This window comes from Dromaius novaehollandiae, chromosome 2 (genome assembly GCF_036370855.1).
Source record: "Dromaius novaehollandiae isolate bDroNov1 chromosome 2, bDroNov1.hap1, whole genome shotgun sequence".
NCBI classification, from domain to species: Eukaryota; Metazoa; Chordata; class Aves; order Casuariiformes; family Dromaiidae; genus Dromaius; species Dromaius novaehollandiae.
The window spans coordinates 140,173,453-140,200,569 of NC_088099.1; the positions used below are offsets into that span (position 1 = coordinate 140,173,453).

General features: G+C 45.2%; 1 protein-coding gene and 1 long non-coding RNA gene across 2 annotated transcripts in view; one reads left to right on the forward strand and one right to left on the reverse strand.

Annotated features, from left to right (window-relative positions):
- Nucleotides 1–735: 735 nt before the first annotated feature.
- On the reverse strand, nt 736–21,072 carry LOC112994967 (uncharacterized). Its single transcript, XR_010387982.1, has 5 exons — nt 20,344–21,072; nt 18,682–18,881; nt 16,103–16,241; nt 7,823–8,256; nt 736–3,561 (listed from the first exon to the last, which is right to left on the reverse strand). It is a non-coding gene; the product is annotated as an uncharacterized LOC112994967 (long non-coding RNA).
- Nucleotides 21,073–21,164: 92 nt separating this feature from the next.
- Nucleotides 21,165–27,117, forward strand: part of KLHL14 (kelch like family member 14) — a 62,213-nt gene continuing 56,260 nt past the window's right edge. Inside the window, exon 1 of the mRNA XM_026119642.2 lies at nt 21,165–22,281. Coding sequence (XP_025975427.1) covers nt 21,347–22,281 — 935 coding nt within the window. The 5' untranslated portion in view covers nt 21,165–21,346. The remainder of the gene's footprint in view (nt 22,282–27,117) is intronic.

A 27,117-nucleotide genomic window follows, 5' to 3' on the forward strand; every position in this document is an offset into this window, starting at 1 on the left:
ACCTGAGTAGCCATTCTTGGCATAGACGGCAAATGTTCTAAGATGTGCCCTACTCCTGCATTGAGGGGAAATCCAAAAATAGGCAGTATGCAGCTCATAATGCTATTTCTTTTCCATTCAGCTTGTAAAATAGCGGACAAGTATCAAGCATGAATAAGGACCTCTAAGAGGTATGAAACAATCCAAGAAGAAAGCTGGCATGCACCTGGAAGTGATTAAAAACAAAGTACTAGATCAGGAAACGCTTATGTAGATAAGGGGTAAGCTGTAAAAAGACAGAGGCAGTGACTATAGTGGAATTCCAATCACACTGACATTGACAGGCATAGCAGTAGTGGAGTCATTAAGGATGGATGCATGTTTCTAAGTGTGGTAACAACGTGTTTTTTCAGTTTGAGGAGCAATCAACAAGACCAGGGGCTATTTTGAACTTAGTCCAAGGAAATGAAACTAGGTGAAATGAATAATATGGAAGATAATAAACCCTTAGGGCTAGGTTATAATATCATCAAATTGGAAACACTTCTGAGAACATTTGTGAATGGTTATAAAAGTACAACAATTCTGAGGATGGAATGAGTTGAAGAAAGTTGATTGGAATCAGCTGTTTGTGGACAATAATGGAAAAGCATGCAGTATTTAAGAAATGCAAGGACTGCTATTTCTATCCAGTTTATTTGAATCAAAGTCAAAATGATAGCAAAAACAAGTTAATGTGGCCTCAACAAAATGTAATAAAGGTATCAAAATGCTTTCTTTATTTAAAAGGCCAGGCATCCTTGAAAAATGGGAAGGTTTGGCAGTTTTAAAATGAATGAGAACAACATCAAGAGAATACCAACAATGAATAATATCCATTAAATATTTCAATCAAGACTGAAGCCAAGTTGCTCAAGTGTATGCATGCAATGTAAATGGTAAAGAAGAAGAAGAAAAAAAGAAAGATGATAATGAAACATGGAGCACTCATTTGTATCTGTTTCCGCAAATTAAAGGACCAGTGTTCAGGCTTTCATTCAGGTGGCAGTTGCAGTGGCTTCAGCAAAGTGCTGGTACAAGCTAGGGCTATTCGGACAGGCACTGATAGCAGGAGTGGGTCTTTTAGGAAGCTCACAGCTGCTGGAATCCAGGATAACCGTTCCTGTACAATAAGGGTCTGATCCCCTTCTTGCGATGTTGAAGGCCATTTGAAAGTGGCTACGTAAGAACCAGAGCATGATCTACCCTGGCAACAAGGTGGTTATTTTCACTTGCCGCAACAACTTGGAAGATCCAAGCAGAAGAACATCTTGATATCCATAAATTACTCAAAGGGCATGGTCAGATGATCAGAGAGGTGGTTCAAGCACAGCTGTTTTATTTTGCAGAGAACAGCCTGGCACACACGTGGCTACTCTGCCTCTCAGCTGACAAAGCAACAGCTTCCAAATGGGGGGGGGGGGCAGCAACTTCTCAAAGTAAGCTAACTCATTCGTTTGCAGTTTACCTGTTTTCAGCTGCCATGTCTGAGCAAACTCCCAGTTTCTTCTCCTGAATGCCACAATCTGTGATACCAGAGAGGACTCTGAGAGCAGAGTTTTCATTCTGCTCAACCAGTGGCATATAGACCAGAGTCGCCTGGCTAAATCTTGCCCTGGCTAGTAAGAGAAAGGAAACCAAAGGCATTGCCTAGTAAGAGTAGAGGGACAGACAGACAGCAGAAGCTTGTGCAAACAAGATGCTGCATGGTGGGCAAGGGGAATGTGCTGAGGAAAGTACTTTGCCTCTTCTTGGGGAGAAACAGGATGTCCTTGGTTGGAGCTTGCTGCAGTCAGCAGCAAGCCTCGCCAGGCAGAGACAGGGCTCACCATGCCTGGCTGAGCAGCAGTTCATGCCCCTGTAGGGATGTTGTTCAGCTGGCAGCGTCTCCCGCTGCTGTCCTGAGCACCGTGACAAAGCTTGCTGCTTCTCTCAGGGAAAGAGGTGCCAGTGTCTCCCTTCTCCCTTCCCCACAGCCCCCTATTTCTCAGTCCAGATCACAAGCCAGACATGCCATGATATGACCAATGAAGCCTGGCTCCAGACTTCTCCAGTGTCCAGAAAGGTTTGGATCACCTTTTTCAGTTCAGCCTCGCAAAGTGGGCAGCTCAAGGTACCAGGGTGTTTTCCATGTTCCAGATTTCAAACTAGGCCCAATTTCTAGCACCCAAGCTCCAATAAAACTCTTCTGATTTGCAAGCATGCTTAAGCTGAAGATAAAATGCTGAGTTTTCTTATGCTGGACTGATGACTCACAGACAGTCTCAAAACCTTGGAAAGGACCAATTTAAGTGACTTTTTTTCTTCAACTATGAATTTTATACTCCGTTTTCACTAGATAGCTTCAGAACACAAGACTGCTGAAAATGGGAAAAGGGCTTTTTGGAAACGCACCAGTTGTCACATCAGTGAACCTCCAGCAAAATGCCAAAACCACACGGGGATGAATACTGAAGACAGCTGGCTTCTGGTTTTCACAGTCTGAAGGAATTTTACTGGCTGAATCATATATTAAGCCCAATAATTGTATATTAAGCTCCACTGTGAGTCAGGTTCCCACAGTGGAGGCCAAAGCCAGGAACAGACCAGGGAGGATCATGACTATTTTCTGGACCGTATTGCTACCATGGGAATTAGGAACACTATTGTATTCAACAGAGTCTTACGCAGGAGTAAAGTGGTACGGATCAGAGAGGAATCAGGCACTTAAGTTGTGGAGTGGCAGAAATTGTATATTTGGTTTCAAAGAGAAAGATGAAAAACAATTGATTTTTTCCAGTTACATGTTGCAAAAATGAACCCAGCCCAAGTCAGGTCTACCAAGCGACCCAAGTTGTAGATGGGGACCTTGCAATTTGGGGCTGGGGTATTAAGGCATCCAAACATCAGCAATACCGGTCCCTTTAGGGGCTTCACTCATCACTGAGACTCCTTGGCTCCTAACTGACCCCTGATCATGGTGGGAGAGGACAGCTCTGATTGGAACTGAAGCATATTGCATGAATCCTCTCTCTCTTAAACATTTCAGCACCTGCCAAGCACCCAGCATCCCCCAGCTCCCGCAGCAGACTGCCTCTCCCTGCAGCTGCTGCGGGACTGATTTGCACGCCCTGCTGGCGCTTGTGGGCACCCTACTAGGCTTTGCTGTAAGCTGGTCTGAGGAGGTGGTTCACACTGTTCACAAAAATCACGAAACTTAGTGGAAATTTCAGGCCTGTGATAATGATCCAAATTTCCATGAGCCCATAAACCACTCTAAAAAATTAGTGGGGAGAGTGCAAGACCATGCATACCTGTGTGGAATTACTTGTCGAGTAGACAGGGAAGCAGAGAGGAAGATGTAAAAGGAGCAGGAACAAGTGCAACAGCAGCAACAACGCCTGGGCTACATCTTTCTTGCTAGAATTTCAGAACTGTGGGTGCACAAACATCAGTTTCCAGAGAATTCTTTTTTAAGTGAAGTCTGGAGGAAATGAGTTTGACGGTGATCCACAAAACCCTGGGAAGCTCAAATCAGGGTCTCCCTTCTTTCTCCAAGCGCCCCTGTTAAGTGAAGAACAAAGAAAGGATTTGCACAAGCGTAGGAAGCGGAGTAAATTTTGCCTAAAAAAGCATACCACGCAGCCTGGCTGAGGAGCAGGGTGAGCCCCAGCCTTTGTGACGGTAGAACCTGCCACATATTTGCACTGGGTAATGAGCTCAGAGGAGGAGGTTTGAAAGAAGACTTTGCATTGTTCGTGGAGTCTCTCAAGCATGGGGAGGGTGGAATTCCATCTGTTCACTCCAGCTCGGTTCAGTGAGCTGGTTCACTTTTAATGGTTCACTAGGCTGTGACACTTAGTAGAAATTACGGTAAATGTTTTTTAAAACCTTTACATTATCATTTAAGAAGCTGCATGACAAGATCACTGAAAAGCTAACCCTTTGATCTCTGCCTCTTGTGAGGTTTTCTTTGTCTGATAATGGAGACAATGTAGCATGTACCATTGAGGCTGGATAATGTGTTGGTGTGCTTATATTCATTTTGCCTGCTATCTTAATGGCATCCTATACGAGGTTTTTTTCCATGCAACTACAAAAAAACACAGATTATTGCACCCAAAATCTGTAGTCACCTCAGCAGTTCCCATATAGCTCTTCATATATGAGGAGAGGTAATAAACAGCTCCTATGCCAGCTCAGATAGGAAGTATCCTATGTTACCGATCAGGTGGAATTCCACTTGGTCTGCTTGAGTGACTCTTTGAACAATGTAAATCATTAAGTAAAGTCTTTGCAGAGGTGCAGAAAGGCGATGGGGGAAGGGAGCTCTATATCTGGTGCTTGTTCAATGCAGTTCCACAGGAACTCTGTTTATTTTCCATAAACCTTTGAGGAAGATCAAGTGGAGGTAACTTTTCAAGTTAAATTTGACTTGAAAAACATGAACAGAAAGTCATCATGAATTCTTACACATTTCTGTGTTTAATCAGCACATCATAGGATTTTTTTCTCCCTACCTTTGCTCCTTACCATCACAATTTTCAGCACTTTTCTTGTATAAATCTGTTTTTTTTTCCATCTAGAGGAAAGTCTATGGAGTATTTGCAAAGCTTGTAGCAACTATTTGGATGTCTTCACTGCTGTAGGAATGGGCCCTAAAAGGACCAGCAGAAAATCTTTATCTTTTTGCACAGAGGAAGGGAAACGCACATGAACTCAAACTCTCCAGAGATCCATGGTCTGCCAAGCTTTCTGCTGCCTTTGCTCTAGGCAAAGGGAATGGTGTGCAGCTTCCCCAAGCAGACCACCCCCATCAGAAACACTGCTCAGGGGGATGTCTGGGCAGCCTGAAAAGCAACGCACGGGTACAGATCCCAGCCTTTGGAGCTCACTCCCAACTTCACCAGCATTCAACAATTCATTACTTTAGCCTGGTGTTAGGTGACAGGTATAAAGTGCAGATTCAGATTAATTTTTTTCCTTTATATCTGGATTTGTCCTGACCCAGGGCATGGGTTTAGGCATGAGTTCCAGCCCATCTCTATATGAACACATTCTGTAGGAAATGGAAACCTCAAAGGTATAAATTCTGAACTGGGACGGTGTGCATACCATTGGCTTCATTGTGCTAACATTTCACTTAGGATCATGGATAGCCGCACACTTTACAAATAGGATTTCAGCCATCATGAAGGAAAGCTCTGAAGTAAAATGTAGTTAAATGACACCAGCAAGTTCTTGCTGCGGTTGTCTCCTGCTAACTCTGAAAAATGCTCTGTCACTTTCCTCCTGCAAGGTAGAATCTACCCAAAGAGCAGAAGGAAACTCAGACCTCTTAGGGGAAGGCTGATAACCTTGGTTGAGAAGCGTCAGGGAAGAGTACTGAGAGAGGAAGTGAGAGAAAGAAGCAAGGACTCCAGCTGAATTTCAGGTGGAAGAATATGATGCTTTGGACAAGCTAGTGATAATCAAGAGGAAAGGAGGAGATCTTTTTGAAGTAAAAGGGCTGGTTGGGATTTCAGCTGCAGGTAGCTTCACATTGTCCCTTCCAGCTGCCAGTTTAAGTTATTAGCCTTGAGAATGTGCCTGACATCTAAACCACCATAAAGAAATTAAGCAAAAGCAAACAGCTAAATACTGACACCACAGATGAGCTTTCCACTGCTCCTGCATCTTCTGTGCACTGCAAAGTGCCGGTGACCTGAGATCACCCACACAGCTTAGGAGCGTCCCAGGCTGGGGAAGCCCTCAAACCGCTCGGCCATTGGTTGCCTCTGGCTCTCTCTGACTTGTCTCAAAGAGAGGCACTAAGAAAATCTCCTGCCCCTCCTCAACTCTGTGGTGAAATATAAGTCCAAATATTTTCTTTCAAGTACTGCCCAAGTCCCAGTCTTCTTTTTTCTCTTGTAGATTTACAGAAGTTCATTTGAACTCCAATGTCATTGCGGCGCAGTGGCCAGTGCATGCTTTATGCTGTGGGGACATGCTACCTCTCAATCTAAAAGTGGAGGAATCCTTCCTGCAGAAATATCTATATCTCATGAAGCTGGAAAAGCATAGCTAATATAAAGCAAATAAATCTATCTGCATGTGGAATTTGACTGGTATCAAACTGGCTCATTTATTGCCACAACTCTTTGCTGGGAGATTTTTGTTCTGCTGTAGAGCTGCTAAATTCCCCTTGAGTACTATTAGTGTTGCTGCTTTTTATGTCTCTCTCCATGACACTACTCAATGCAAGTTATAATTAACTCAGACGAAGTAGAAAAAGATGGACTCTTTCTGTATAAGGGGAGGTGGGTACAGAACAGGAAAAGATAATGCAAAAAAACACATGGACTTTCTATTAATCCCCAAATACTTGGGCCTTGGTTATTTTTAGACCTCACCTTTCAACTGAGAGGCAGACCAATGTCTGTTGTCAGCTACAAATTATGGCAATCTGGATTGATTTTCAGGGCTGAGGGGGGACTTGAATGATATGTAGACCTTTGTACTGGCCTTTTGTACACGGCTGGGTTTTAGCCCTGGAAAAACAACAGAATTCATCTCTGGCTGAGGTCCCAGTGCCAAGGGTGAAAATGTAGCTGTTCTCTAGTAACACTGGACAATCCTGAGAGTAATTTATTGCTTAACCATTTACAATTTAAATGCCAAATGCAGGAGCAATCATGCCTCCTGTAGATTCCCACATTTGTGCATGTACACACAAACTGGAAGGCTATTATGAAACTGAGGCATGCAAAGGCAGGCTGAGAGAGGGGAGCACAGCTTTTTGGAAGATGCATGCACTTAAATATGATCCCAGCTAGATTGCTTCTCTTTTTTCAAGTACTACATTGTGGAAGAAGAATCAGCTACCAAAACTAGCAAACTGATGGTCATGCCACAGATGCCTTGGGCACAGAAATTGTTTCCCTAGTAGCAAATAGTGAATGTTTGTAGCACCTTAGTGGTCACCTCACAGAATTCTTGAAAGTCAACAAGAAAAAATAAAGTGTCCTGGGAAGTTTACTGACTTTGGCATCTCTCCTGCAGATACATACAGTCATAAGTAACTTAATACAGCTGAGTAAACCTACTAAATTCAGCAGGACCACTCATATGTGCACATTACTCACCTGGGTCTCAGTAATGTAAGCTCACAGTCTAAATAGTTCATACTTTTGAACTACTCAAAAAGTGAATTTCTGAACCAAGAAGCCATTTGAATAACTAGCATGCTATTTTGATCTGCATTCTAATTTGAAAACTCATTATTATTTACATGATAAACATAAATGGTGCATTTGGAGTTGTTATGGTCCATCATGTAAATCCGCATTTAAGCATTATGAAAAAGAGGATTTGTGACTCAGTAGATCATATTAGCTTTAAAGCAGCTATTCCTGTTGATCAAATCTATTTTCTTACTGCCCAATGTGCATCACATCCACGTGACAAAAAATCCTTATGACATATTTACTGCTGTGTGAAATGATATGGTCATTTTTAATTTCTTTGTACTTTTCCTATAATACTCTTAGCTGCTTCAGAGCATTCTCAGAGTAGGACAGCAGTCTTACTCTAGGTGGCCCTAGTTAGAGCTCAGTGAGACTACAGAGTGTGACAGGCTCCCACAGATTTAACAAAGGTTCCCACAAATATTTTCCCCCTCACTCAGGGATGCCTGCGACACTCTCTGGGCATGTCCTCCTCACAAAAAAAGGTTTCAGCTCCACATACTGCTTCCCTGGCCAGAAAGCATCAGCTCCTTACTCTTATTTCCCCCTGTTTTGGGCCATTATCTCACTGATCCATCATACTTCGTTATCCCACTAACCTGGTAGCATTTACAGCTGACGTCCCCTCCCAGCAGCAGTTTTTCCAAGCGGATTCAGTAGGAACGAACGTGGCGGTCTCTGGTAAGCAGTGCTCGCTGTGGCCGCGGCAGCTCAGTGCTCCTGAGACCTGTAACGTTGCAGCAGTGGCTGGGATAACCTCCAGGTCTGCTCTGCCATGGGAACAAGTAGTCAGAGGCAGACTCATTTTTCCTTCCATTCCTCAGGTTGGCAGTCGCACGCAGACAGATGAAGGTATCTCCTGAATGCAGGAAAAGATCTCTACAGCTGGTGCTGTAGGGAGAAGCAATAGCTCTTCTGTCTTGTGCATGGCAGTACATGCTTTTCTTGCTTCATGCTGGGCCAAAAAGACAAATTCCAGCCCTCTTGCTACTCCTGTCAGTGCTGCATCAAAAGCATGCGTATTCAGAAAGGGCTGAAAATGTTAACCAGAGAGATCAGCCTTAGCATTTTCTCACGAGCTGGAAATTAATTTCTTTGTTGTTTCCACCCCGAGTACAATCAAAAGCTATCCACAATTACTGAAAATTTACTTTTGCGGCATGAAGTTTTAGGACTGTTAATGAGCTAAGGTTTGTAGGATACTGTTAACTGACACAATTTTGTACATACTCTCTACATGTGCTTGGCGGGGAGACAGAGACGGAGGCAGATTTTTGTCCCCTCAGCCTCCTGCGGTAGAGGTACTCTGTATTCTTTCCACTCTCATGACATTTTTAAGGCTTGGTTTGCCAAGGAAGGGAAAGGAAACTTCAGCCCAGATCATCAATGATTTCTAGAAACCAATACATTTAAGAAAGCCAGCCTTTTGTTATTAAAACTGCCATTATCCTTACGAGGCTCCAAAGGTTGCTGCTATTAGCCAGAGCTTGTCTACGATCCCCCCAAATCCTGCTTCCCCACCTTGGGGAGGATGCCAAGCAGTGGCATGCCAACCCCAAGTGCAGCCGCATGTTACGGATCTTCTTGGGTGAAATCTAATGCAATTTGAAACCAGGAGGTGAGTCAGAGAGAATGGAAGGAACGGGCAAACCGTAAGACAAATGAAACTGCAAAATAAGGATAACGTTCCACCTAGCAGATGTTCGATATTACTACAATCTTGTTACCTTTGTTTAAATGTTTGAATCAATGCTCTTAGTTTAATAAGCAAAGCAGATGCAAAATTTACAGCTAAGTGTTAGGAGTGAATGTCAAGGCACAGCGAGCTATCTGCACGTCTCCTGGGAGCGCCTTTTTTGGTCCAAGATGAGAAACCTGTTGTTAGAATTGTTCCCAGATTATATCCCACTGGCCCTGATTACCTTGATGTTGGGGAAATGTCTCCAGGGACATAAATTGCCTAGAATCATTTGCAACAGCTGCCAGGAACTGCAATTCTCTGCTATTGCAAAAGCAATCTCCCTTCCTGGGAATTTGATTTGCAAAAATAGAAGAATTAACAGAAATAGAAAGAAAAATTTAAAATACGATCACTTTCCAAAAACTCAGGACCCCATGCTGCTACCCTTTTTTACACTGGTATCCCTCATGAAATCAAATGGGAATAATTACAGAGGCAACTGTCACAAGATGGTACACGCTTATGAAAAACAAATTTCTCCCTTGATTTTAGGCAGGCGCCAGTCAATATTTCTTGCAGAAGAAATCTCTCTTTTAAGTTTAGTATATTTTCTGGAACAATGGATATTGAAATGTGTCTGTTAATATAATCACTTGACATCTACCGTTTTGTGTATGTCGTGTTCTAGCGAAACCTCCTCTGTATTGCTAATGAAATAATTTTTTTATGTTCTCAATAATCATTATTCTCTTTAATGAAAAGTTAGGGCAGATCCTTCAGTCCTTACATGTGGGAATAATTTCTACCCTCACATTACTTTCTTGAGTAACTTAAGCTGACTTGAGCGAATTAAAGTTTTGTAGGGATGGGTTGTTCATAACTTAAGTGCTAATTGACATCTATTTCAGAACATGACATTCCAGAATAAACCTTACTTTAAGACATTAATGCAATTATGGTTTTTATAACAATTGGTATAATTATGTTTTTGGTAATAACTAATAACTCACTGTAGTGGAATGTAACATAACGTTTCCTGCCAGCTGCCTTCAAAGATTCTCTCTCAGAGACAGGGAGAAAATCTGTCCTGGCTCACATAAAGCATCTCCCACAAACAGTGTGGAATAAGGGAACGTGAGACTTCTGTCTTTTAATTTTGAGGCACGATTAATTCAGCAGACTAATCCTCGTGCTTGGAAATTTTAGAATTCTTTCCTAGTGTCACGAACAAAGCAAATTGTTTCATTTCAGTGCCTTTGCATCGGAAAAAGGGTCAGGTCCAGATACAGTAGTCAGTCTAATAAGTGATTAATAGCTAAAGTGAGCCGCTAGTACTTTATTTCCTATCCCCTGCTCTGCCTCCTCTTTAACACTCAGGGAACTGTCAGAAATGGACCTAGCTATTACAGATGACAAGGGGTAAATGCCTTCGTGTTGTCCTCCAAAGGTTAAGGTTTACCAACCTCTGTTGGAAGCCACAATCTCCAATAACCATTAATCCACTAAACTCCAGCGCGAGTGAGCATATTTATGGCTGCAGTCACTAAAGGGTGAAATAAAGATTAGTTTTTAGTTAGGAACGCAAAGCTTTTTAGATCAATACAGACCCACTGCTGAAATCAATCTAAAGTTTGGAATTTTTAAGTAAAGATTTACTGGGCTTCCTTGTACAGTTAATTTTCCAAAGGGGGAATAGTCTCAGCAATGTTACATAGTAATCAAATTGAGTAAACACTAGTCAGTTCGTAAACTGACCTCAGTTATGCACGTAGCAAATGAGTGTACGGCAATAAAGACACCCATAATGTGGATAGTAAATTTGCCAATAAACAGGTAAAGCCAAAATGCACATATAGACTAACATGATAAAATATTAGTAGCTACATTTGCCTATTTGAAAGCATAAATAATCAATAGACATTAATAATGAAGTTGTTCGTGCGTTTCTTTATTACTGTGCATATTAAGTGTTTCAATTATTTCTACTTAGTTTGATAGATAAATGTATATGCACATTTTATGCCAGGCATTGGAAAGAATATAGGATTACTCTTCAAAACAAAAGCTACTGTTTAGATGAAAGAACAAGTGGACTGGAAATACACAGCTTGTTATACCCCTCTGCTGTTCATGTTTGATGCATGTATACAATTTATTATGCAATTTCTTGAGATTTGACAAAGTAATTGTCTGGCAAACCATAGCTTTAATGATGGTTTTTCTGCTTCATATGAAAGGTCTGAAGGTAGTGTAGGAAAATGACTTAATAGATCAGTGTCTATAAATGCCGTTAATGTGTATTATATATGTGTGTGTGCAATGGTAACCCAAGTTATTTTCTGAGTTACCGCACAATATGTTGTGAAATTCCATGTGGTAAATTCATTTTTTGTCATCAGAGCCGCTGCATGAAATCTGGTATGTTGAGCTGTAACTTCCAGAATAACTTGGGTCACTGCTGTAGCTTTAGCCTTGGTGTCTGTCACTGGGAGCTCTTGACTGTGGACCAAGGGCTGTGAAGAAGCCTAGATGTTAACACAGCACCATGGTGGCTTGAAAAAAAGCCAGACTTTCCATTGTTAATCCCATTTTAAAGGGCTTGTCGCTTGGCAGTTAAAATCCATTCAGGTCTGAAACCAAAGTCAAGGTGCAATATATAAATTTCCTTTTAATCATATTTGTTTTAAATCATTGCAGCTTTTCTTGAAATAAGGAAGACAGAAATCCTAAAGTTTTATTATTTTGAACAGTTTAGCAGTCTTTTGTAACTAGAGGAGGTCTAATTTTAAAAAATGAAATTTCTCAGCAGAGGGATGTTCTTCGTTTCACCTGTCTCCCTGTTTTATCATCGGTAAAAGACTATTGGCCAGATTCATAGCATGTGTGAGCAAGCGCTGAGTCCACTAGGACCATCCCTTTACTTCAGCAATGAACCTTCATCTGCCGAGGAGCTGTACTTGAATGACGTTAAAATGGAATCCGTTCTCATTTCCTCCAATGTCATTTCTCAGCCTTAGGATATTTGGGATGTTTACTTATGCCTTGGTATAAATGAATATGAGGCACTGGGCAGACAGGAAGATGTTCTCTCGTGAGCGATCGGTACCAGAAAATCACCCAGACAACTTGAGCCAAAGAAAAAAAAATGAGATGATGTGTTCTGGTGACTGTGCTCTGACACCAAGTATCATTTTGTTCTGTTTCATATCCATTTTTTAAAATTAATGATACCTACGCTCATACTCGCTTTTTGCCTCCCGTGCACAGTTCATGAATGAATTTGATTATTGCGGACAGGGAAGATTTTAGTCTTCTCTGAACCCAGTGGTACAACAGGAATCGGCCCAGTATTGATTTCCTCACGTTCCCCATTTGGCACCATGGAAACATTTGAAAAGGTGAGAGGGGGACACTTCCAGCTGTGAGCAGGTGGGATGCCGCCATCTGCCAGCGCAGGCCTCAGATCTGCTTGTATTCGAAGACAATGTCACCCAGAGCCAAACAAAGGGGCATTTTTACTGTGTGAACCAGACGCTGGACTGACGCAGCTGGCTGATGGCACGAATGGCCTTGCCAGCCATTCAGTGGTGACTTCTTTTCAGTTTCTACTGCCTGGGCCAGATTCAAATCAGGAACCTAGACACAACTGTCCACATTTCTGAGAAGTACGGAAACACTTTAACAAAGTGGAGAGATTTTTTTCCTCCTCCCATTAACATTTTCTCCCCATTCAGAGTATCTGTTATCAAACCTACATCTGATGAAAAAGGATATTTTTGCAGGGCAATGCCAGCCTCAGGTTTGCTATTTTGCAGTTGGACCTAGGAGAGCAAGACAGAGATCCCTGCATATCTGGGTAGCTAGATGGGCTAAGTCTGAGATGCTACTGGAGTTCTCCAAAAGCACAGTGCCTAACTAGTGAGGGTCAACTCCAGTTAGCAGAATAACGCTTGACCTCCACTGGCTACATAAAGTTAAAAATTAGCCGGTTTTAATCTCATGTAGCCCGGTCTCCACACTTTATTTTCCCCCCTTCTGCAAACTAGCTAACTTGAGTTAGCAGTTTCTCACTCTAAAAATGCATTTTTGGAATAAGGGAAAGAAACAGCACAGGAAACAATGTTGACTATTCCACAGTGGTGAATAGTTCTGCTTACTGAGAAAGTAATGATAGATGGTGTCAGTTAACAGAGCTCTCCTCTTTCCCCTCTGCAGCAGGACAAGGCTGCGCTATTTAAACATAGCCCTGCAAGAAGCGCCAGGCCAGAACCCTCTGTGGGTTATCTTAGAAAGACAGGGCAAAGTCAGGGTAGAGGGTAAATCTTAACTTGCACTTGCTTTGCTTTTTTATACTTGTTTTTAACTTACAGCCCCAGCATGATGTTAATGAATAAATATCTTGGTAGTCAAAGTTAAAGCTACATTTTACTTTAAATCATTATTTCCTCACCAGGGATCCAAGTCCTACAAGTCCTCTGTACCAGATCCAGGGGGAGGAGACAAACTTTGGGCAGTTCGAGGGGAGCCCTACGGGAAAGATTTCTGTCCTCACAATACGAGTTGCGATGTAGAACCAAAGTCTTTGCCAGTAGTTTGGCTGAAAGGGAATAAAAATGTGATGGTATGGAGCAAAGGTAAGGAAAAAAAGTGTTTTTGTACTCCTCTCTCCCTTAAAAATTGGTGGTGCTCCCTTGGGGCTTGTGAAAGCCACTTTAAACCTATGGATTATATATTACTTCATTATAAAAACATACTCCAAAGCTAGCCACTGCAATCCAGCTAGTTCCTGCTGCTCTGAAGCTTGTCCTTTCCCTGAAACGCTGCCTTCCCTTGGAGCTGCCTCGAGAAATACAGCAATTGGGAAGGAGCACTGTCCCACTTGGGGCCAGCTCCTTAGGAAGCCTGACGAGGACTTTGGGACCATCGTGGTGCCACTTGCCACCAATGACTCTTCCTCCTAGTTCTGCAGTGAGTCCTGTGTGCATTGGGCTGGGAAACAGAGACTTGTAATCAAAACTGCAGGGTGAACGCAGACATGTCTCCTATGTCAGGAAAGCATCCCTTTTCAGGAATGCTCTTAAGAATGCGCTTTAAGAAATGCTTAAATGCTTTCTGAACAGAAATGGACTTAAGCACAACAGAGTATCCCTTAATTGGGACTACAGTGCAGACACAATCACTAAAGCTCATATTATGTGCCTGAATATCAAGTCCCAGAGCGTAAGCTCTTCAGAGTGATGGTTAGAGGGTTCCTAGTTGTAACATGGTTCTGTACAGAAGGATTTGCTTAATCCACCTTGCTTTTAGATTGCAATTTCCCCAAGCTTAGCTGCTTCTTTTAACAGTTCTGAGTTCTACCCCCCCAAAGTTATTTTAATAAATCTTTCAGAGGCAATACCTTATATTCTGATTTTTCAGAAGCTATTGGTTTTCTATAAACTTTATTCATGTCATCTTGATGGCACAGCATTGCATTGAATGACTTTATTTTTTGTGTGGTTTACCCTATTTCCTTGTTGGGAACTGGGAGAGGAGGAAGAACAGCTTGTCTTTCAGTGCTCTTAGGATCACTCATTTAGGGTCCAGTTTAGGAGCTCCCACTCCACTTCCATCGGAGCTTTGAACAAGCAGAGCAAAATCTGAACTCCTAACAATATTATGACTCTTTTTTTATAGAAAAATTTCTGCTCTGTATACATTCAGCCATAGTAACAACACTTTGCTATATGCCCGTGTGCATAAATAAAAACAGTCAGTGTTCCTGGGGGAATCTCAAAACATTGATTAACCAGGACACAATAGAGGAAATCAGGACCTCGGTGACACCTCTGGGGCCAGCTGTGCCAGTCTCTAGAGCCACATGGTTGTGACAGCCACTGGCATGACAAGTGTAATAGCAAACATTCAAAAATATCCAGCTGGGTGTGGAGATGGGCAGATGTGCTCAGTAGGGCAGATGCACCACAAGCTGGGAGAGCCTTGGACCACAATAATGAGAAGCCTTTTTAGCATTTGTTGACTGAAGCACAGAGATATTAAGGGATGCACCTGGGTCAAGGTTGTTACATCTATACTACTAGACCCAAGATAACTTCTGATTTCAGATCTCCCTCCCTCCCAGCTCCTTACGGGGCCTGAAAACTCCTTGGTTTCCAGGGAAAAGCCCCTTCAAGGAAGCACAAGGCACCTGCAAGCTGTGGATGGTCCCCAGGCCAGACGTTATTTTTTATGTGGTTTATCCTATTCCCTTGTTTGGGAACAAGCAATTATAGACACAGACATGGTGTAACAGTGGTGAGAATTTAGACGTCTGGACTCCCAGGCCTTTGCTGTAATAGAGACCACCACCACCCCCTCCCTTCTTCCACTCCTGCTCTATTTCTTAAATTGGCACTATCTGACCATGGATTAAGTGAGTTTGTCTATGTGCTGTTGTGATGATGCCTTCAGGGTCACCTTCAGAAGTGCAAGCCGATGAACTTCCACGTCAAAAACTTCAAAGTAGATTATATAACAATGTCTGGCATGAGTGGCAGTGTTACTGATAACGCCTAATATTGCCATTGCTCATTTATTTGTGCAATATGTGTACTACCTAAGAGCTGTCCAAATAACTAAGGTGGCATGTTGCCCTGCAAAGATGATCCAGTTTATCCATATTCTTTAAGTTTCCGGAAAACAATTTTCCTTTGCTGCAATGAGAGATCCCATCCCCAAGTGGATGGTTCTGGTGGGCACTGTCAATCAGTCGCATCTCTTTCACCATTTGAAATGCAATAGTGGCAGAGATGCAAACTGTTGAGAGAGTCCAGGAGGCCAGATCACATCCAAAAGGCAATTTCTGTGCCCAAAACACTGCAGCCAGCTGAACTCCTTTATGTGCCATCGACCTCAATGGCAAATGAACAGATGTTCTGAACTAATACTTACTTTTGGCCTTAATAATTAAGATCCTACACACATAACTTGCTGATTGGACTCCAGCTGTGCTGGAGTGTCAAATGCAGTGTACATGGCAACAACAAAATATGCAAAAAAATCCCCCGCAGAGCATGAGTTGTATAGAGATATGTTTCATATTACAAGCACAGATATTATATAGGGATTAAAAACTTCTCTTTTTTAAAATTACTCTTACTGAAAAGTATTTACCTTGTTTAGCTACTGAATTTGTTCACTGCATTTTTTAAGACAATACCTTAGATTTTCTTGATGCAGACCTTCTCTGCAGGAGAGCCTCTTCCTTTAATTGCAAGATGGGCCCCACTTCTTTTTGCAGTATTGACCTCTTTGCTACAAGTCTCTACACTGGCACTTCCGTGAGGTCTCAGTGGAGGCTGCATGGAAGGAAACAGATGAGCTGAAGGGAGACAAGTAAAAACACAACATCTGCTAACCTCTGGCTGTGAAAAGATGGAAATATGGGGCACTGCCCTCCCTTCTGTGGAAATCTTGCTTAGGGACAAGGTCCTCTAGCTATGACAGGGACAGCTCAGGAGTGTTCAGCGCCACTGGGGAGATGCTTTTGATCCCCAGAAGTTTCCCTGGAGGCTGTGGTGTTCTTAGGCTTGTAAACTAGAGACATAAAGTCCATGCTCATACCACAGGGTAAGTGTCCCCAGTTTTGCTCCATAGAAAATATAGATAATTTTACTTGGTGCAGGTGCAGAAGAAACCCCTGAAGAAAGAAAATATGCAGTATTTTCCACTGACAATTGCCACCTCTAAGAGATGAACGTTAACCTTGTACTCTGCAGGAAAAATGTGCAAAATTTTAAAAAGCTCCCAAGTGAGTTAAGAACTTTGAAGTCTCTCTCTCTCTTCAGATTACTCTAGTCATTACAAACCTGTATAGCTAGGACTTTTGGAAATGGTTGTCCACCATGATTTAATTCAAAAAGTTTAATTGCAGAAAGTTAAAAATTTGTAATTCATAAAGTGACTGGCAATCACATACATCAGTAAGGCTGAACTTTATCTTAACTTGAGCTAGTGCAGCAAAGTTAAATAAAAATTAACCAGGTCTTTTCACTAATAAGCAAAACACACCAGTATGTTGGTCCCAGAAACTTGCTACATGTTGTCATAGACATATTTTGGCAGCTTACAGTGGTATAGGAGTGTGTGACACATCATTCAGTGAAAAATGATACAAAACCCCTTGAGGATTATTTACAGCCATTACAGCAGTAAAGTTCAACAGCATGAGCATGATATAAAAATTGTTCTTCCCATCTACTACAGTTTGGAGACACCACACATCACTGAAAAGAGTAGCTACTGTTGAAATGGCGGCATGAATTATAATTCATGCTTCTCTTCACCTGAACAGGGCCAAAACGTGGGCGACCAGCAGGGCAGAACTGGGAGGAAGGGGAGACACAACAGGAGCAAAACAAAGAAAATGGTTTCAGAAGCAGCATATGACAATGTCATTCTTTTGGGAGGAATATCATGCCCTAGAACAACAGCAGTTGTCCAATTTCTGTTGGAAATCTCTTGCAGAAATAATTGAGGTACAAGGGAGGAGGGAATCTAAAGGAATGAATCTGACCGGTGAGAAAAATGGAAAGCTATAGCAGAATGTCTTTTTTAAGGTCACCAGAAAATAAATAAAAGTGAAAATGGGTTTGATGCCTTTCAGTTTCACTCCTTTGCATTCCTGAGCAATCTGACTCCAATTCTGTAAATACCTTGGCATCCTTGGCCAAGTCAAAGAGAAAGACTATAAGATTTGGCTTTTAAAGCGACACTCCTGGTGCATATTTTAATAACAAAAGCCTTAGTATTATCTGGGAAATGTGATGGGGCTGATATGTTTCACACCAGGTAAAACTTTCCATAAGTGCTCACTCCAGTCTCCTTTCATGTGCATTTCCTTCAAGGGCATACCTTCTGCCTTTTCTTCCTTTCTTTCTTCCTTTTTTTTTTTTTTCCTTTGGACAATTGGAGGTTTGACAACAGAAGAACAGAGCTATAAATGTGAGGGTGCAATATATCATGAGATAAAGTGTGGAGAACATGTCCTCTACCAAAATGCCCCTTGGTGGAAAGAAAAAGCCCCAAATGCCTACAACGAGAATTCCCTCTGCTTGCTACAACTATAAGGCAACAAAAAATAAAAACAAAAACAAAAGCCCAAACCATGGGCTGTGCACGTTTCTAAGGTATCAGATCTGGCAGAAAGTTGAAAGGTTACATTTGTGAAATAGCAGCTGCTTTCCTGCCATTTGATTCAGGCTTCTGCATTGCAAAGTCTCGAAACTGAAAGACAAATCTGACAATATGCTAATCTTCCAATAAAAAAAATGTGACTTCTGAACCCTTATCTGTTGAAGAGCTGACAGTGAAGTTCAGAGACGGTTGTCTAACCAGACAAAACGATAGAGAAAATATGCCTTCAAACAAGATCATAAATCTTGAACAGTGCAGGGGAACAAATGTAAAGGGAACGTTTTACCACTAACACCATTTAGTAGCCTCACTTTCTTTCTCTCCCCTCCACCCCTCCAGCCTCATCGCATTTGCAAGGGAAGAGGATGTATCCTGTCAAACCAATAATACAAATACAACGGGGTGGCGGGGGGGGGGGGGGAGTGAAAATATCTCGGGTACTGAAATCAGACATTATTTCCATCACATCCGGGGTGTGGGGGTAGAGTGGCGACAGAAAGCAAATCCAGTGCAACCTGAATACCACAGCCTGCGACACCCCCTCGACACACTCACACACACACACACACACACACACACACACACACACACACACACACTCACCCGCAAAAAGTTTGCATATTGCACAGGGCGCTTGAAGATCATAAATCTATGCATGAGAAAGATGTAGTGGAAATTTTGGGGGGGATTAGAGTTTATTTTTGTCATCTCTGCGAGACAGCTACTCATTCATCCAGATCACAGCTAAGAAAAAAGCTGGTCACAGAAATTAGCAGTTTCAGCTCAGCAGCAAAGTCGCCAGCCTGTGAAGGCAGAGAGAAATTGACTAATTAGCAATGCGCACTAAAACTTGACGGTTCTTTATAGAGAGAGAGGAGCGAGGGAGAGCGGGAGGAGGCAGGCAGAGCGGGGGGGGGCTCGCTTTTTCCCCTTCTTTCTTCCAAAGATGTTTGAAATCGCAGTCATTTACGCTCGACAATTTTTACAATAGCCTTGAGCCATAATTTTGCGAGTCTCTCCAGCATCCATCCCCCTGTATGGTCTCTCTCCACCGGCCATGCACGACCGTTTCTCTCCCCAACCGTGGATTTCCTATTACTCTCGTTACGACTCACTGAGCCCCAGGCCCAAGGATAATGATGTGTTGTTTCTTGGTAGCATAATTTGTCACACGTACATTTTTTCTTCTTCTTCTCTTGCAGAAAGCTCTGCGCTCTCTCTCTCTCTCTCTCTTTCTCTCTCTCTCTCCTTCTCTCTCTCTCGTACATTTTCTTGCTGTTGCTAATTCATGGTGATCAAATGATGTACGACAAAATAAATTGTAAAGAGTGACTGCTCCGAGTTGGGAACCAGAAGGTTTTTTTTTCTTTCTTTCTTTTCTCTCCCTTTTTTTTTTTTTTTTTTTTTTGGAAGGAGCGAGCAAACCTTTAAAAAGGAGGGACAATTGATTTTTTTGGGGGGGAGCTTAAGTGAACCTTTACTTTGGCAGCTGGTTGTGGAGCAGGTAAGTTTCTGGCCTTGTGTCTACCCGTCTCCGTGCATTTTGCCGTGCCTCCCGCCGCGTTTGCTGCCGGGGGAGCGGCGAGGGGTGTCTGTGTGTGTGTGCGCGGGCTGGCGGCGTGCGCGGGGGGGCAGTTGTGTAACAACCGCGTTTGCAGAATAAACTCCGATTGCGAGAAACGGGCAAAACGAGGAAGAAAGGAGGGGAGGGAGAAAGAGGAGGAGTGTGTGTGTGTGTGCGTGTGTGTATGTGTGCATGCGTGTGTGCATGTGTGTGTGTGTGCTGGGGAGGGGGGGACTGACCGGGTCCACTTAAAGGGAGAGGCGCCGGGAGATGTCTGCCGCCGCGCCGGGGCCGGGGGCAGAGCCGGGGCCGGGGGCAGAGCCGGGGCCGGGGCCGGGGCCGGGGCCGGGGGCAGAGCCGGAGCCGGGGGCAGAGCCGGGGCCGGGGCCGGGGCCGGGGGCAGAGCCGGGGCCGGGGCCGGGCGGGCGGAGCGCGCCGCAGTGGCAGGCGCGGGGCTCGGCGGGATCCGGCGCGGGGCGCGGGCGGCGGCGGGCTCGGCTCCACGCGGCGCGGGCGGCGGCGGCCGCGCAGCCCCCGCAGGTGCGGCTGCAGGTTAGCGCCGGGCCGCCCGCGGCAGGAGGAGGAGGAGGAGGAGGAGGAAGGGGAGGAAGGGGGGGCGCCGCGGGAGCGCGGCCGCCGGGCAGGGCCCTGCTCCCCGCCGCCCCCCCGTCCTTCCCCCAACTTGAACTTCACGCAGTTACCGGAGTTACGGCAGCGGCGCCTTCTGCCTAGAGGAGAAGCGAGCCGGGCAGGACAAGAGCAGGCGGCCCCTCTCTGGGCCTGGGGGCTGCTGCTGCTGCTTCTTCCTCCTCCTCCTCCTCCTCCTCCTCTTGCGGGTTGCGAAGTCTTGCAAAGCCTCCCAACGAGGCCGGAGGAGGGGGCTCAACTTTGGTGCCTGGCGCCGCCGGGTCCCCCGCCCTGGACTCTCCGGCACACACACACACACACACACACACACATACACACACACACACACACACACACACACACACACACATATAGAAACACCCCCCACACACACACCCCCCCCCCCGGGGTGAAGCAGACCCCGGCGCCGCAGAGTTGCAAAAGCGAGGAGGAGGGGGGGGAAGCCGGGCCGGGGGGGGCGCTTCCCTTCGCAGCCAGAGTTTGAGTCACTTGGCAGTTTCTCCGGGCATCGCAGAGTTTGGGGTGGGCTCAGGATTGTGTTTTTCGCTTCTTTGATCGCTTGGGTGCTTTTGGGCGGCGGGGAGGGGGGGCGGCCGAGCTTTGGACGCGGCCCCCGCCCCCTCGCTCCTCCCCTGGAGAGCAGCCCAATTTGCGCCGCGGAGGGAGGAGAAAGGGGTGGCGTGCGTGTATGTATGCCGGTGCGTGCGGGGGGGAGGGAGGAGGTCAAAAAAAAATAAATATCCTCCCGCTCTCCCAAGTTGCGGCCTCACCCAGCGAGCCCGTCGGTGCGCGGGGACGCAGCCAGGCCCCGCGCCGGGCCGGCCCCGAGCGTGCGCGGCCGCCGGGCCGGGCTCCGCGGGCTGCGCCGGGGGGCGGCCGGGCCGGGCCGGGCCGGGCCGGGCCGGGCCGCACCGCACGTACGGTGAAGATGAGCCCTCCGGGCGTCTAAAGCTCTGTATTTATTGTTGTGTCGTCCCCCTCCCCACCCCCCTCCACCCACCCCTTTGCCCAGGTTGGAGGAGGGTTTAAAGGCAGGTGTGTTGGAGGCCGCTCGCCATGTCCAGATCCGGGGACAGGACCTCCACCTTCGACCCCAGCCACAGCGACAACCTGCTGCACGGCCTCAACCTGCTGTGGAGGAAGCAGCTCTTCTGCGACGTGACCCTGACGGCGCAGGGCCAGCAGTTTCACTGCCACAAGGCCGTGCTGGCCTCCTGCTCCCAGTACTTCCGATCGCTCTTCTCCAGCGGCGGCGGCGGCGGCGGCCACCCCCACGCCCTGGGGCTGGGGCCCGGCGCCCAGGACGGGCTGGGGGCGCCGCCGAAGGACCCGCAGCCGCAGCCGCCCGAGGAGCCCGGCACGCCGTCCTCCTCGCCGGAGGACAAGCTGCTGGCCAGCCCGCGGGCCATCAACAACCTGGTGCTGCAGGGCTGCTCGTCCATCGGGCTGCGCCTGGTGCTGGAGTACCTGTACACGGCCAACGTGACCCTCTCCCTGGACACGGTGGAGGAGGTGCTGTCGGTCAGCAAGATCCTGCACATCCCGCAGGTCACCAAGCTGTGCGTGCAGTTCCTCAACGACCAGATCTCGGTGCAGAACTACAAGCAGGTGTGCAAGATCGCCGCCCTGCACGGCCTGGAGGAGACCAAGAAGCTGGCCAACAAGTACCTGGTGGAGGACGTGCTGCTGCTCAACTTCGAGGAGATGCGCGCCCTGCTCGACTCGCTGCCCCCCCCCGTGGAGTCGGAGCTGGCGCTCTTCCAGATGTCCGTGCTGTGGCTGGAGCACGACCGCGAGACCCGCATGCAGTACGCCCCGGACCTCATGAAGCGCCTCCGCTTCGCCCTCATCCCGGCCCCGGAGCTGGTGGAGCGGGTCCAGTCGGTGGACTTCATGCGCACCGACCCCGTGTGCCAGAAGCTGCTGCTGGACGCCATGAACTACCACCTGATGCCCTTCAGGCAGCACTGCCGGCAGAGCCTGGCCAGCAGGTGAGCCGCGCCGCCGGGGCGGGCCGGGCTCGCCGCCGCGGCCGCGGAGCCGGCGGGCGGCCCCGACGGGGCCGGGGCCGGGGCCGGGGCCGGGGCCGGGGCCGGGGCGAGCGGCGCCGAGCTGCCCGCCCCGGCGCAGCGGCGCCGCCAAACTTTCCGTCCCCTCCCCTCCGGCGGCGGGCGCGGGGGAGGCCCGGGGGGGGGGCGCGGGGAGGCGGCGGCGGCCGCCGTGGGGCTGGCGTCGGGCCGAGCCCTGCAGCCCCCCGCGCCCGGCTCTGGAGGTGACCCGCGGGCGCGGGAGCTTCCCCGGGCGGGTGAAAGTCCGCGATTTGCAATCCCCTTCTAATTATTTACTGCAGGCCGTATTGCTTTCTTCTCCCCCCCCGCCCCCCATTTTTACTCCTTAATAAGGAGTTGCATCTTCAGGACATTTCAAGCTGTAATATCGGAGTCCTAAGTCTACTTAATAATCTTTATAAATATTCTTATTACTCACACGCATTCTTGTATTACTGATGTTCAGCTAATGTCCGTATTGGGCACGAAAACTTGTGACTTCGTAGTGTTTATGTCTATGACATGTCAGTTATTTTCATTTAATAAGGTAATGAATCATGATGTCAAAGACTGACAATATGAGGTTGGTGTTAGGAACTAGAAGCATGGCATATAGTTTAATGAATAGTAAATATACCCTAAATGAAGAGGACATTTATTTTTCTCCCTTTAAAATACATTTATACTTCATTTCATTCAAAAATGGAAAGATAATACCATCCTCCAAATACGGTGATGCGGCAGTGCAAAATTCAAAGCACACTTAGAATGTATTATTCTGCCTTTTAACTAATAGGTGGATATTATTAATGACTAACAGTAGCAAGAAAGAATAGTACATTAATATTTTAGATAATATGCTCAGTGAGTATTAATGCAGAGAGTTCTTTATATCTTAATTGTAATAGGCACCCTGATGATTTAACTTTAGAAATGCTGTGCCTTCTTTTATTATCTCTAGGTAGCTAGCTCTGTTAGTGTTTTGTGTTGTACCTCTTGCCTAAGCGCTTCTCACTCCTGAGCCCTACAACGAAAAATGAACACAAGCATTGTGCACTGTGAAGTGTTTTTGAGATGCTGCTGTTACAGCTGGTGTGTAGCCTTTACATTTCACTATTCAAAACTGTTGACTCTCCGAATGCAAAACCCACCGGCTCCTCCTTAGTCAAGAGTCTGCACACAGCACCTGGGGCGTGCTGGGGCTCCTGTCCTGGTGGATTGCCGAGATACCGGCCGGCGTGGTTCAGTGGCGATACCTTCCAGCTTCACTGGTCCATGTCATTTGAAGGATATGTAGTGGTGTTCTGACCACTGAGCGCTTACAAGTGTCATGGATGCTGTGAGAATCTGATACTCCGGCTGCTGGAAGCTGTCTTTTACCCTAAGCAGGAGAGTGCACAAAAGGAGTGGGCTTTAGGTAGACCTAGATGAGAATCAAAGTTGTACTCATGCAGTTGCCTATGGGAGACTCCAAATACCACATTTATTGTTTGCAATAGGTCTGCATGTAGGTGCAGATAATAATATTTCAGAGACCCTTGACTTGGCTGTAATAGGTGAAAACACACCGTCACCTTCTCAACTTTAGGGTGTGTTTAGTGACAGTATTGTAACTAGCTTCTACTGACTGAGTTCTCTGGTGTCACTGAAGTTAGAGGTAAAACGTTTCAAGTAAGTGCTAATGTATGTTTCTACAGAAGAGAGATTTAAATGCTAAAACACTGGAGATGTTAAACTGCTCTGTGATACAGAATACAATTGGTATTTTTTTCATTTTGGGTCTTGGATGCTGTTCCTGGGAATTTTGTAACAGTCGCTAAGGTCCGTCTTTGAGTCTTCATCCTTTTAAGGTTTCATCAAGCTGCCTAAGTATACAAATGTCTTCGTAAACATGAGAGAACAAACAGAAGAAACATACTCCAAACGACAGAGGTTTCCAGACTTGTGTTGCCTGTTCCCCTTAGTTTCTCTAAAACTATGATTTTGACAGGTTGACATTCAGTAAAATTTAATTTTAAGGAAAAATACTAGCAAACACTTTCTCAAGTTACTAGTCTGGAAATCTTTAAAGTAACTGGACAATTATGTAAGTGTGCAAATAGGTAAAAATTGTTACATAGAGAAGGACTTTGAAACTTCATTGCTTGTTTTGTGAGCAATTGTGACTTTGATAATTTAGAACTTCAAGAGAGGTTTGTGAAACATTATTCACAGAAGATTCACACCACCTGTAGAAGGAGATTAATTGTTCCACTTAAGCAGTATAATACGTATTAGTGACAGATATAAGCAGCACAGTGGCACAGTCATCTGCTTACTGCATATTGAAGAAAATAGGAGAATCACACTCAGAATTTGCCAATAACTTTTTTGCCTTTTAATAACAATTTTTTTTTGTAGCATGCTACTTAAAAAAAAAAAAAGCAAAAAAGCACACACACATACATATGTATACACATATGCACACTACCACTTTGGAGTACACTGAAATTTGACCTACTTTTATTTCTTAAACAAAATGAGTGTATATCAGGAAGCTTAAAGTATGGTCATTTTGCTCTGAAATACAACTGTAAAACTAGCAGTGTCTTCTTTTCTAAACTTGTTCTTTATGCTCTGAATAGCATATGCTCACTTTTCTGACCAGTACCAGTTTCTGCTGTTGTCAGGGCTTGAGGACTAGTGTGACTGTGGGAAGCAATTTTGGATCCTAATCTGGTCTGTGCAGTGTGAACAGAGTAATTTATAAAGTTTGTTTTACAAATGCAAATCCTGCAGTATTAGTGATGTTTGGTCTAAGAGGTATCTGGTTTGACTTTTGTGCTGCATTGTCAGGACTCTGTGAAAAACATTTTACTTTCAGGGAGAGCATATTTTTTCCTGGGAATTCCCAAGAGAAGGTAAACACTTGAACTCCCTCATTTGTTTTTGTAAAATTATTTTTCAAACTACAGAAATTAAATGATCAGTTTTACAAAGCTGAGGAGTAATATTCTCAACTTCTGAACCCTGCCGTACCCTCTTCAACTGGGGACTTTAGCATGGGAGGGGGGTATTTCGGCTCTGATGTGGCATTTAATCAGGTATGTAACCCTAAGCAAGTTAGTCATTCTGTTGACTTTGATCTCCCTTTTTCAGGTTTACACTGGAACTTTCTGGCTTTGGTGATTTTCCCCTAAAGTAGGCCTCAGTGTTGCTGTAAAAGCTTCTTGGGGCGTAATCAGTTTTGACATCAGACAAAAATCCAGTTGTTTTCAGCATAGAGTGGATTGGGCCCAGTACAGTGATCCTGAACTTATTACAGTACCTCCAGCTTAAATGATTTTGGCTGTCCCTGAGAGATACAGATAACTCTATTCCATTTCATGTTTTCTGTAATTCTCAGGAAAAAAGATACATTTAGGTAAAAGAGAATGTTCCTCTTCCAGTTATCTTTTTGACTCTTAGGACTTTACTAGGGCATTTAGTTGGTCAAAACGTCTCCGTGCTTTATTATCTGATCTAATATATATGATATAATGCACATAGTACTTTCATAATTTTAAGGAAGTTCTGGATTAGAGCATTACTGGGTTGCTGGAAAGAATTTGACTTGTAAGGATGAATGAGGTAGTGGGAACTGTTACTGCTTCCGCGTGGGCTTGCAACAATGAAAATGGTTAAAAACTCCTAGTTTGTAAATTGCATTTGATTTGTGCTAGGAGATAACACAGCTGCAGGCAGAGAAGGGAGAATTACAGAAGAAAATGAATGTACGGGGCTTATTATCAGTGTTTTACAGAAAGATTGTTGCCTTTTTACAGTACATTGTGACGATCTTAGAGTCTCGTTGCCTGTAACTCTTTGCGGCCAGGTGTGTTTGAGAGCCGCGATGGGGTAGGCAGGGTGGGAAGAGGCAGCCTGCTACGGCCTGGCGTTGTTTATCGGTTGCAGAGCACTTGCAACCCGTACTGCAAGCGGTGGGGATTGGGGCTGGTCAGCTCCGCTCAGGGTTTGGAGGCACAGCAGCAATTAGGTGGCTCTACAGCTAAATCAGGCAGCTGAAGGCAGAGGAGAGTGAGGAAAGTAAGGCTGGGAGAGAAGGAAAATGCAGAAAAAGAAAGGAAATAAGATACCCCAGGGGAGAGACAGCGCATAAATAATGGAAGCAAGGAAGTACAAATGAAGGAAAAGGGGAGAGAAAGAAGTGCAGTTTTGAAGGGAGGAGAGAGAACGAATGGAAGAATACCAAAGAGGAAAATAGACAAACAAAGAAAAACGGGCACATAAAAAGAAGAGAGTGAATGAAACAAAAGGAAAAACTAATTCTTGGCAGAAACAGTTTCTCTTGTCAGTAACAGTTTCTGGAAAAGCTATTTCAGATGTGGGGGAGGAAAAATGGATGGGAATCAAGCAACTGACCTGAGGTGAGAAAAGTCGTAGGCAGGAAATACAGAATTAAAGAGTGAAAGAGCAAGGAGGAAAATAAAAAGACAAAGCAGCAAGAAGGCTAAGTCTGACCCTGCTCTTTCCTGGATTCGGCCCGGTCCTGCACGGCAGCTGGGTCTCTGCGTTGCTGTACTTTTGTTCCCTGGACTAACAGACCTTAGCGAGAGATTCGCCGTGCAGATTCTGGTCCCGCTGAAGTTACCTGGGGGGCGGAGGGGCTCCTGTGCGTGCAGGGGGGACAGGGCTTCCCGCAGACTGTAGTGCTGCTTGGCGTTACTGCAAAGGACAACAAACTGAGCAGTGACAGGAGATGTGACCAGCTTTCTCGTGGTAGGAGGGCGGTAACTGTTG